Source organism: Triticum dicoccoides, chromosome 2A (assembly GCF_002162155.2).
Source record: "Triticum dicoccoides isolate Atlit2015 ecotype Zavitan chromosome 2A, WEW_v2.0, whole genome shotgun sequence".
In the NCBI taxonomy this organism is placed as follows: domain Eukaryota; kingdom Viridiplantae; phylum Streptophyta; class Magnoliopsida; order Poales; family Poaceae; genus Triticum; species Triticum dicoccoides.
The window spans coordinates 672,249,883-672,260,946 of NC_041382.1; the positions used below are offsets into that span (position 1 = coordinate 672,249,883).

The following is an 11,064-nucleotide window of genomic DNA, read 5'->3' on the forward strand; positions in this document are numbered from 1 at the left end:
TTTTTTTGCGAATCAGGCAGGGATGGAGCTTGGTTACAGGTCAGAGCGACGGATGGGTGGTGTGGAGGCAGCGCCTGTGGATCGCCCATGGCTGTCGCGAACGCGCCAAGGAGGGGACGTGCTTGGTCAACCGCCCCTCTTCTTCCTCCTCCTAAAACGGCGGCATGGCACCATGCATGCATGCGATGCGAGCCCCAGGTTCCCCTATATTTCGCCCGGCGCCTCCTCTCCTCCGGGCCTTGAGAACCTCGCCCGCCGCCTGACGCCACCGTCGTCGCGTCCGGCGCTCCGTCCGTGGAAAGAAGAGAAAGCCCATCGTCAGCCATGGTGAGCGCGCGCGCGAGACGCCAGCGGCGGCTTTGGGTCGATGACGGTTCGGTTCGATCCTTCTGGTTGGTTGATTGGTTGATAATGAGGTTGCTCTCGTTGTTGTTGTTGTTTGTGTGATTGCAATGCAAGGCGAACTCGGCGTCGGGCATGGCCGTGAGCGACGAGTGCAAGCTCAAGTTCCAGGAGCTCAAGGCGAAGCGGAGCTTCCGGTTCATCACGTTCAAGATCAACGAGCAGACGCAGCAGGTGGTGGTGGACCGGGTGGGGCAGCCGGGCGAGACCTACGCCGACTTCACCGCCACCATCCCCGCCGACGAGTGCCGCTACGCCGTCTTCGACTTCGACTTCGTCACCGACGAGAACTGCCAGAAGAGCAAGATCTTCTTCATCTCCTGGTACGTGACCCATCCATCCATGCATGCATGGTCTCTCACGCGTGAGCACGCAGCTAGTGAACGATCTGTGCCTGTGGCTGCATGCATGCATGCAGGTCCCCGGACACGTCCAGGGTGAGGAGCAAGATGCTGTACGCGAGCTCCAAGGACAGGTTCAAGAGGGAGCTGGACGGCTACCAGGTGGAGCTGCAGGCCACCGAACCCAGCGAGATGACGTTGGACATCGTCAAGGCCAGAGCCCTCTGAACAAATTTCTCATCGCATCGCTCCTTGCAGGCTCCAAGGCCAGCAGCTGGATCTACATCACGCCCTACGTACCTGCGCCCCCGTACCATCGTATGCCGTTTCCCCTCCGTCGTCGGTGTCGGAGCCTCCCCCTCCTTGTAAACTAGACATAGATGGTCTCTCTCGTTGTCTTTCCCGTTTCCAAGATTTTAGACGGCATGCCCGATCTTATTTCCCCCCTTGTTGCTGAGGTGCGTACTACGTAAATTTGTCCGTGCTCGTTGTGTAAGCGACTCGCTCCACACGGGCCGCACGGCACTTATTCACGAAAAGACAAACATTGTGGTGTGTTTTGCTCCTGGTCTCCTTATGTGCTCGTTCCGAAAGGAGGCCTGATGCTCGCACTATCCAAAAGTTTAGACGCGTTTGTCTTCTGCTAGTGATTTGAAAAAGAATCCAAAGTTATAGATGCGAGAGTGAAACGTTATATGAAGAAATTTAACCTAAAATGTAAGGGCATCTTCAAAGCAGATCCTTAAATCGCCTGCAAACATCCAGATGACATTGTTCGGATGCAGTTTGTCATCCAACGCCGTCCGCATCGGTCCATGGACCAGTCCACTTGTCTGTTTTCTCGCAAACCAAAAGCAAACTGGGGGATGGGGGTGGGGAGTTTGTGGGAGTATGGACAACCGCCGCGTAGGACTCCGACTCCCCTGGCCCATCCAAAACCCCATCAGGACCCGCATCTTCATCCCTTCATATTTCTATGCATCCCCTTCCCTCCCAGCCTACCACCTCGGCCACTCGCCAAGGCCTTCCCAGACCTCCGCGACCTCGGCCACTCCACCTGCTCGCCAAACCGTTTTCCTACGCAGCCGGTCCACACCTCTCGTCCGACCGTCGTGCAAGTACCATCCGCCTCTACGGGGGTCACCACGCCCGACAAATGCTTGGTGAAATGCCCGTGCTAATTTTTTTGTCCCTTCTTTGAAGCAATGGGTTCGTACATGAAGTACATGCACGAGCACTACGTTGAGCCATCCGATTTGGAGGATTGTGCAGATAAAATGACGATGATGCAGACAATCCTTACAGACGCGGAGCATGTGGAAGAGCATGTTCTAACCAATTGTCACAGACACCGAAAAGCTCTTGGCAATGTCCGAAGCAAGAGAGTGGCCAGGTTTGCTCGGATCTCTTGATTGCATGCATTTGAGATGGTAGAACTACCCAAAAGCTCTACAAGGGCGATATCAGAGCCATGTTAAGAAGCCCATTATCATTCTTAAAGGATTTGCATCACATAACCTCTGAATCTAGCATGCCTTTTTTGGCATGTCCAAATCTTACAGTGATATTAATGTGCTGCATCGGTCTTCATTGTTTGTTAGGTTGACTAAAGGGCAAGCTTCTCCTTGCACCTATATTGTCAATGGGCATTAGTACAACATGGGCTACTATCTGATTGAGGGTATCTATCCTTTGTGGGCTACCTTTGTCAAGACCATATTCGATCCAGTTGGTAAGAAAAGAGCTATCTTTGCCCAAAGACAAGGAGCTAGAAAAGATGTGGTGGGGCATTTGGACTGCTCCAAACCCATTTTGCAGTTGTTTGTGGACCTCCTAAACAATTAGATCCAAAGACCCTATGGGAGGTGATGACATTTTGCATGATTATGCACAACATGATTGTGGAGGATGAGAGTGAAGATGTTGTCAGAGGTCTGGAATTTGGAAGCATGGGTGATCCTATCCAACTTCCAGATCAGAATCCCGCCGTGTTTGATGAGTATGTTTAAATGCATCAACAAATTTGGGACTGGGGAACTCATGAGTAACTTAAGAAAGATTGATTGAGCATCTGCGGGCGGTTAAAGGGGGCAACTAGGACATATGTGTGAGTTAAATACAAGTTTGAACTATTTTATTTGAAAACTTAGTTAGAGTTTAATATTTAAATTAGAATTACGATTGCATTTGAATATTTCCACTGATCAAAAATTCGATATGCTATTATTCTTGAGCTCACGGACCTGAAAGAAAACAGAGGGCGTTTAGGGGACAATGTTGGATGGTCTCTCATATCACTGTCCATGGACCGGTCCACAAACAAATATAGTGTCCATTTTAAAGGCCGGCGTTAGAGATGCCCTAAGTCGCCAGAATGCTTTCAACAAGGATAGGAATATTATGGACGAGATCATGTTTTTACATGAGATTTTGCATAAAGTCTAAAAGGTTGTAACAACAAGGGGTTGTGCTAAATGGGTGAAGGTGAGGCTATAACTGAAATCCGGGTTCTACTATTATCAGTGCTGATGATGGCAACTCCCGCGAGCATCCAGGTCTTACTGCATCAGACGATGGCGACATTTTGTGTGGTGTTTCCTCTTATGGGCATTGTCTTGGAGCTGGAAGCACCCTGAGGTCTTATTGTATAAGGCAAAGATGGTGGTTGCTCTTTGGTTCTTCTCCAACATATGTCATTCATCCTTTGTTGGTTGGATGTTTGGACATGTCATCGGAAGAGCCGAAGATTTTCATCGGAAGCGGGGTTAGCGAGTCCTCGACCACTTTGGATCAACTCATTCCCAGACGACACCCCTTCCCTCTTTTACGATGGGTGTTGTTGGATGGCAATCAGACAACCTTTGCTAAAGGTGTTTGTCTTGATCTGGTTAGAGGATGACAAAGTTGAAGTCCTTCTCTCTGTGGGCTGATGAGACATATGGACGTCGACCGCCTTTTCTTCATGTTTTTGTAACGTGCTCCTTTCGTCTTGCCTGCCTCCCTCCTCTTTTTTCTATATCTTTAGCCTTTTTTCTCTTCATTTTGATGTCACTGCACTCACGGCTATCGTCCATTCTTTCACTTCTTTTAATGAAATGAAAACGACACTGGTTTCTTTGGTGAAAAAGAACAAACAGGATTAAGACACCTACCTTATGATTTACTAGTAGATTGCCCGTGCGTTGCCACGGCCTTCTTAAAATGTGTACGGGTTGCATATATAATCATGTCAAATTTCACATATAAAGAAAAGATAACCATTAAGAGCCTCTATAGCCGGGCGCCCCAAATCCACCTTAAACGTCCGAGCAGCCCATCCGGTCATGATTTTTTGACCCAGACGGGCCCCTCAACCGGGCTTCAAACACCCGGGCTGACCGGCACCCCTCATATCGAGCCCAAATAAGGGGCGAATATGGAGGCGTCTGGGCACGCCCGCCATGTCGGTCTGACGGCGGGATCCCAGGTGAAAACACCCGGAAAACCGGCAGTCCGACGGACGCAGCATCCGTCGCCGCGGTGTGAACGCCGCGTGTCGCCGCTCTGGCTCACCGCCCAAGACCAAATCCGTCTATTTAAGCCGGCCGGCGTCCCGCAAACCTAACCCATCCACCTCCCCCTCTCCACGCCGCTAGTCCGAGCGCATCCACCTCCTCCCTCTCCCGCTCCGACGCTTCGCCATGGTCCGAAGCAAGATCACCTACTAGGCAATGTTGACGCCGGAGCGCCGCTACGAGATCCAGCAGGAGATCCGGGCGAGACAAGATGCGCGCACCGCCCGCATCGCTGTTGGATTGCCTCCAGACTCACCAAAACTGGAGGAGGAATAGCCAGGGGAAGAGGAGGAGGAGGAGATGGCTCCGATGGAGGCGGGGGAGGCGGAGCAGCAGGAGCTGCCGGGTTTCAACATGGAGCAGGCGAAGCCGGAGTTCGCCGTTCCCCAGCTCGAGGAGATGGCCGAGCAGCAGGCCATTCTGGAGTCCATCCAAGATAAGGCCTATGTGGAGGCCAACCGGGTGTTCCTCCGCCAGGAGCAGGCGGCGACCGACGCGCTCTTCGCCGAACTCGACGCAGAGATAGATGCGGAGGAGCCTGGAACGGAGCAGCTGGAGGCACCGGAGCTGCAGCTGTCGGCTATGCTACCGGAGCCGGGCACGGACATCGTCGACATCTCCGACGATGAGTAGGTAGGTGATCGAGGTAGCACGTAGGTTTATTTTAGTTTGCATGTCTTTGTATAGATTTGAGAATCTAGTATGAGATGTCCGGATGCAACTGTTGAAATTTGAGGCGTGCCTGGTCATTGCTCACGAACGCGTCTGGGCGCTTGAGGGGCTGGGTTTGCCAAGTCCGGCTGTAGATGCTCTAACGGAGGTAAAATAATTGAAATTGACTCCACTTGTAATATATTTCGACAAAAAATTTGAAATTTGACGACCTATAGTATCAAATCTGATGCACAAAAAGTAGAAAAGGTGGTACAAAAACATAGAACCCTTTCTTGTTCACTACATTACAAGGATGACTTTTTATGCTCAAGACTGATCGTCTCACAAGCATGTCTGTTACTATTTATTAATTAAATATAAAACATGGAGGATTTTGTTCCCTTAAAACAAATGTTCCAAGATATGCTACAAAAGAAATTTTTCTCGGCTCAAATGGATTGAGGCCCCTCCAGCTGCACTCAATTTGTAGGATATTTTCTTCGTTTATGTCCATGAAAACAATCATTCAGTAAGATCGTTGATGATTGTAAATGACATTTATAATTACTTGATATTTTCATATATAATATATAAATAATAAACTATTTATAATTAGTATTCTTCCATTTACCATCCCCTCATCTCATGTGCAACTGCAGTCTTCTAACTAGAAACACAATAATAAAGTATTAGGAAATTTCATTGAACATGATAATCTACATAAGCCAACAATAATGAAGAACATGATATTATTTATATATTGTTCTGCTCTCAGCATGGTAACCACTCTGACAACTATTGCGCATAACTTTGTCATTTCTCTGTTCATGACAAAATATCACCTCTCAAGGCAATGGTAGGAGTTCCTATTTCTTATGGATGTCACAATTGATATAATATGAATTGCCGATGCGATTGTATTTCCAATCAAGTGGTGCCAAGCCTATACAAATGCAATACTTCTAAAGAACTAATGATCTTGGTATCCATAGATCTATAACAAACAAATACAAATAATTAGAGGCCTAGATATCAAACATAAGATAGCCCCATGTAAATTACATACATGTAATCCTTGTAAATATTTTTCTTCTAATAAATTTAAGTAGGATTTCAACCTTCTGTTTTAGATCTCTGATAGGAAATATTGAATCTCAACAGCAAAGACCAAACACATGCTTCCCCATCTGAGGTATAAATATGTGTAAATTCTTAATTGATGTGCTTTCAAAATCTTCTAGCTCATAACACCATAATTCATGTGATTGTGGCACATATTTTTTTTGGATCATATACATAAGCACTTCTTCACCCTACAATATTTTGTAGGGGGTCAGACTGAAAAGCGAAACATATGCCTTCACTAGTAGAAAAACGACTTTTAGTACCGGTTCGTAACGACTTTTAGTACCGGTTCATCATGAACCGGGACCAAAGGCCCATCACGTGGCACGAGGCACGCCGTGGTCTGGGAGACCTTTAGTCTCGGTTGGTAAGTATTTATTTATTTATTTATTTTTGAAATAAAGCAAAAACAGCCCACCTACTGGGCCGGCACGACCTGTATACAACTAGAAACCCAATCTTTAGTTGGGCCAGGATGCAGGCCCATACGGCCTAGTAGGCCCCACGGGGCAGAAGACTTGTAATAGGCCCACAAAGGCCTGCTTAGAGAGGAGCTCGACACGGTAGCCGCGGCGGGGCTTATAAACCGGTGCGAGCTCCTCTCAACTAGCAAGGTGGGACTAAACATTGTGCACTGCGGATGGCAGCGCACCACCTTTAGTACCGGTTGGTGGCTCGAACCGATAATAAAGGGGGGTGGTCTTTAGTACCGGTTGGAGCCACCAACCCGTACTAAAGACCACCACCTTTAGTATCGGTTGGTGGCTCCAACCGGTACTAAAGACCCCCCTTTAGTATCGGTTGGAGCCACCAACCCGTACTAAAAGCCACCACCTCTTTAGTACCGGTTCGTGGCACAAACCGGTAGTAAAGGTTCGCCATGAACCAATACTAATAAGCGCCGCCTGCCTAGCCGTTGGAACCGGCACTAATAGTTACATTAGTGCCGGTTCAATTACAAACCGGGACTAATAAATTTCACATTGAACCCTTTTTCTACTAGTGCTTTCTACAGAAATTGTAAAGTTAATGAGACTAAAGAAAAAATGAATACCAAATAGTAGAAACAAAGCCGAGACTAAAGAAAAAATGAATACCAAAAAGTAGAAACAAAGCAGACATTTAAATGCCTGAGCAAAGCAGGAGATACAAGAAAACCAATCAAAATCCAAAGACAAGGGGCTTTAATGCTACAGTCACTACTTTGTTGTCTTGTATCAGGCATGCTGCTGCTTTGATGCTCCAATCACTATTTTGTTCTCTTGTCTCAGGCATGCTGCTGCTATTGTCACTATTACTGTCGGATTTTTCTATGCTGCTCCTAACTAATGTACCCAGGATGCCCCCATCTTTTATGTTCATTGTTTCCTTGAAACGGCTTCTGCAATCTCCAGAACTAAATTATTGTGGGGTTAATCAGTTGTAACTTCAAGTTTAGAATCAACACGGCTAAGTTTTTCACTCCTGTATTGCAGGAGATGCTGAATAAATGGCATTCAAGTATCCATGATCTCAGGACAAAGCAAATCTAGTCAGTTGCTGGATTTATGTATTGCTCATTATCATTGAAGAATTAACGAGTCAGCACAAGCTATCTAAAGCACGTCAGACCAAAAAGCATGCCATGATTAGGAGGATCTGTCGAGGAAATAGTACACCGAGTGATATGAAATGTATCATCTGCACGGAATGGAAATATGTGTAATGCAAAGTTTTAAACTGAAAACCTACCCCGTGTAAGACAATAAGTTTTGGGGAACCAGCACAACCCTTTAGGGGTGGCTTATCTCATTATATATAATGGTTGTGTTACAATATGTACCATATACGTACATAGGTACAGAAGCTATACATAGTCTAACACCTTCCCTCAATCTTAGCCACTTTCTAAAGAACTGAGAAGGGTAAGATTGCGCCTACAAGCCTCAAACTGTGGCAGCGGTAAAGGCTTAGTGAAGATGTCTGCAAGTTGATCCTTAGATGAGATAAACTTGATCTGGAGTTGCTTCTGTGATACACGTTCCCGTACAAAGTGATAGTCAACTTCAATGTGTTTCATTCGGGCATGAAATACTGGATTTGCAGAAAGGTATGTAGCACCGATGTTATCACACCAAAGAATAGGAGGTTGTGGTTGAGACAAACCCAACTCCTGAAGCAAAGACTGCACCCAAATAATCTCTGCAGTAGCATTAGCCACAGCCTTGTACTCAGCTTCAGTACTGCTACGTGACACAGTAGCCTATTTCCGAGCACTCCAGGCGATCAAATTAGAGCCAAAGAATACTGCATAACCCCCCGTGGATCGCCTGTCATCTGGGCTACCAGCCCAATCTGCATCAGAGAAGGCCGAAAGGACCCGAGAGGAAGTCAGCCGAATATGCATACCAAATGTCAGGGTGAACTGAACATAACGAAGAATGCGTTTAACAGCAGCCCAATGAGTATCTCTGGGAGCCTGAAGATACTGACAAACCCTGTTAACAGCATAAGAGATATCTGGTCTCGTGATCGTCAAGTACTGAAGTCCACCAACAATGCTCCTGTACTCTGTGGCATCCGCAGGAGACAAAAGCTCACCATCAACAGCTGTTATCTTGTCGGTAGACGACATGGGTGTGGTGGTCGGTTTGCACTTCAGCATGCCAGCTCTCTGTAACAACTCCAAGGAGTACTTCTTCTGCGTAAGGACAAGACCAGTAGCACGAGAAGTGACCTCAACTCCAAGAAAGTAGTGAAGCTTCCCAAGATCTTTGACCGCAAAATCAGCACCAAGAGAGCAGACAAGAGCATCAGCAGCATACTGAGAAGAGCTGACAAGGATAATATCATCGACATATACCAAAAGATACATAGTGACTTCTGGCTTCTGTAGAAGAAATAACGAAGTGTCAGCAGTAGACGGCACAAACCCATGAGCACGAAGGGCAGAGGCAAGGCGGGCATGCCAGGCACGAGGAGCTTACTTCAAACCATATAGTGCTTTGGAAAGACGACAGATATAGTCAGGACGATCAGGATCAGAGAAACCAGGCGGCTGTTTCATATAAACCTCTTCCTCCAAAAATCCATGTAGAAAAGCATTCTGCACATCAAGTTGACGAAGTGACCAACCACGAGAAACAGCAATGGAGAGAAGAAGCCGAATAGTGGTAGGCTTGACGACAGGACTGAAGGTGTCCTCATAGTCAAGACCATGACGCTGCCGAAAACCGCGAGCAACAAGTCGCGCTTTGTAACGCTCAATAGATCCATCCGAATGCTTCTTCACTTTGAATACCCATTTTGAGTCAATAACATTTACCCGTGGTGGTGGAGGAACGAGAGTCCATGTCTTGTTACGAAGAAGAGCATGAAACTCCTGCTCCATAGCCTCTCGCCAATGTGGAATGCGCAGGGCAGCCTGATATGAGCGAGGCTCAGAAGATGGATCCGCAACAGCAGCAGCCAAACAAGCAGCCAACCAAGCAACGGTACCATCCTTACGTTCCTTAGGTTTGAAAATGCCACTGCGACTGCGTGTATGTGGTCGGGACACAGGAACCACCGAGGTCGACGGAGCAGCCTGCAACGGGCTAGAGGACGGCGACGTTGACGAGTCAGCCGGTGACGAGGAGCCAGTCACGGTAGCCTCGGACTCGGTTGGCGAAGAAGGCCGACCCACCGGCGAAACCGGCAGAGCAGACAAAGCAGCTGGCGACTCCGGCATCACAGACCGGGCCGATGGCGAGCTCGGCATAGTGGGCCGTGGCGCGGCCGGTGTCGCGGGCCGATCCGCTGATGAAGGCGACGTGAGGACCCGAGCCGCGGGCGAAGACGGCGTGACGGGCCGAGCCGCAGGCGAAGACGGCGTGACGGGCCGAGCCGCGGGCGACTCGGCGGCCGCTGGCGAAACGGACCGAGCAGTGGAGATGCTCGGCGCGACGGGCTCGTCGGGTGACCATGCATGGGCACGCGAATCGATGCCATGCAACATAGGGCGATCGACGTGCCCACCAGAAGACGACGATGATGATGGTGAATCCTCCAACAGCTCCAAACGAGCTCCACGTCCGGTTCCTGCACCATGGTTAGGTAACAGCAAAGGAGAGTATGCAACATCATCAAATTGGTCAGAAGCAACAGAGGATGAATGCAGGGATGGTGGTTCGACAGTGGACACAGGAAGGTTGGCAAAGGGAAAAACATGCTCATCAAACACGACGTCCCAAGATATATAGACACGATTAGTGGGAACATGAAGACATTTGTAACCTTTATGAAGAGAGCTATAGCCAAGAAAAACACACTTCTTAGAACGAAACTCAAGCTTGCGCTTGTTATATGGACGAAGATGCGGCCAGCAAGCACACCCAAATACCTTGAGAAAGGTATAATCAGGTTGTTCATTAAGGAGAACCTCAATGGGAGTCTTCATGTTTAAAACATGAGTAGGAGTACGGTTGATGAGAAAGCATGCAGTGATGAAAGCATCACTCCAAAACCGAAACGGAACAGATGCATGGGCCAAAAGAGTAAGACCAGCTTCAACAATATGACGATGCTTACGTTCGACTGAACCATTCTGCTGATGTGTATGTGGACATGCTAAACGATGAGCTATCCCAAGCGACTGAAAGAAAGAGTTGAGGTTGCGATACTCGCCCCCCCAGTCTGACTGGACATGAACAATTTTGTGCTTGAGAAGACGTTCAACATGTTTTTGAAACTGAACAAAAATATCAAACACATCAGATTTGCGTTTAATAAGGTAAAGCCAGGTAAAGCGACTATAAGCATCAACGAAACTGATATAGTAATTATGACCACTGACAGAAGTCTGAGCAGGACCCCATACATCTGAAAACACAAGTTCTAAAGGATGTTTCACCTCACGACTGGACTCCGAAAAAGGAAGTTGATGACTCTTCCCCCGCTGACAAGCATCACACACTGCTACATCTTTATGACTAGACAAACTAGGAAGCTCATGACGACGCAAAATATGA

The 11,064-nt window shown here is 47.8% G+C and overlaps 1 protein-coding gene across 2 annotated transcripts in view; it reads left to right on the plus strand.

The window, feature by feature from the left end:
• The window catches only part of LOC119356121 (actin-depolymerizing factor 6), a 4,915-nt gene extending 3,606 nt beyond the window's left edge, over positions 1-1,309 (plus strand). The window contains exons 1-3 of one of the 2 annotated variants that reach the window (XM_037623028.1): positions 258-327; positions 460-725; positions 821-1,309. In XM_037623028.1, the coding sequence (XP_037478925.1) occupies positions 325-327; positions 460-725; positions 821-971 (420 nt within the window). In that variant the 5' untranslated portion in view covers positions 258-324 and the 3' untranslated portion in view covers positions 972-1,309. Of the gene's footprint in view, positions 1-257; positions 328-459; positions 726-820 lie in introns of those variants that run through there. The other variant, XM_037623029.1, reaches the window with a different exon arrangement.
• Positions 1,310-11,064: the final 9,755 nt, after the last annotated feature.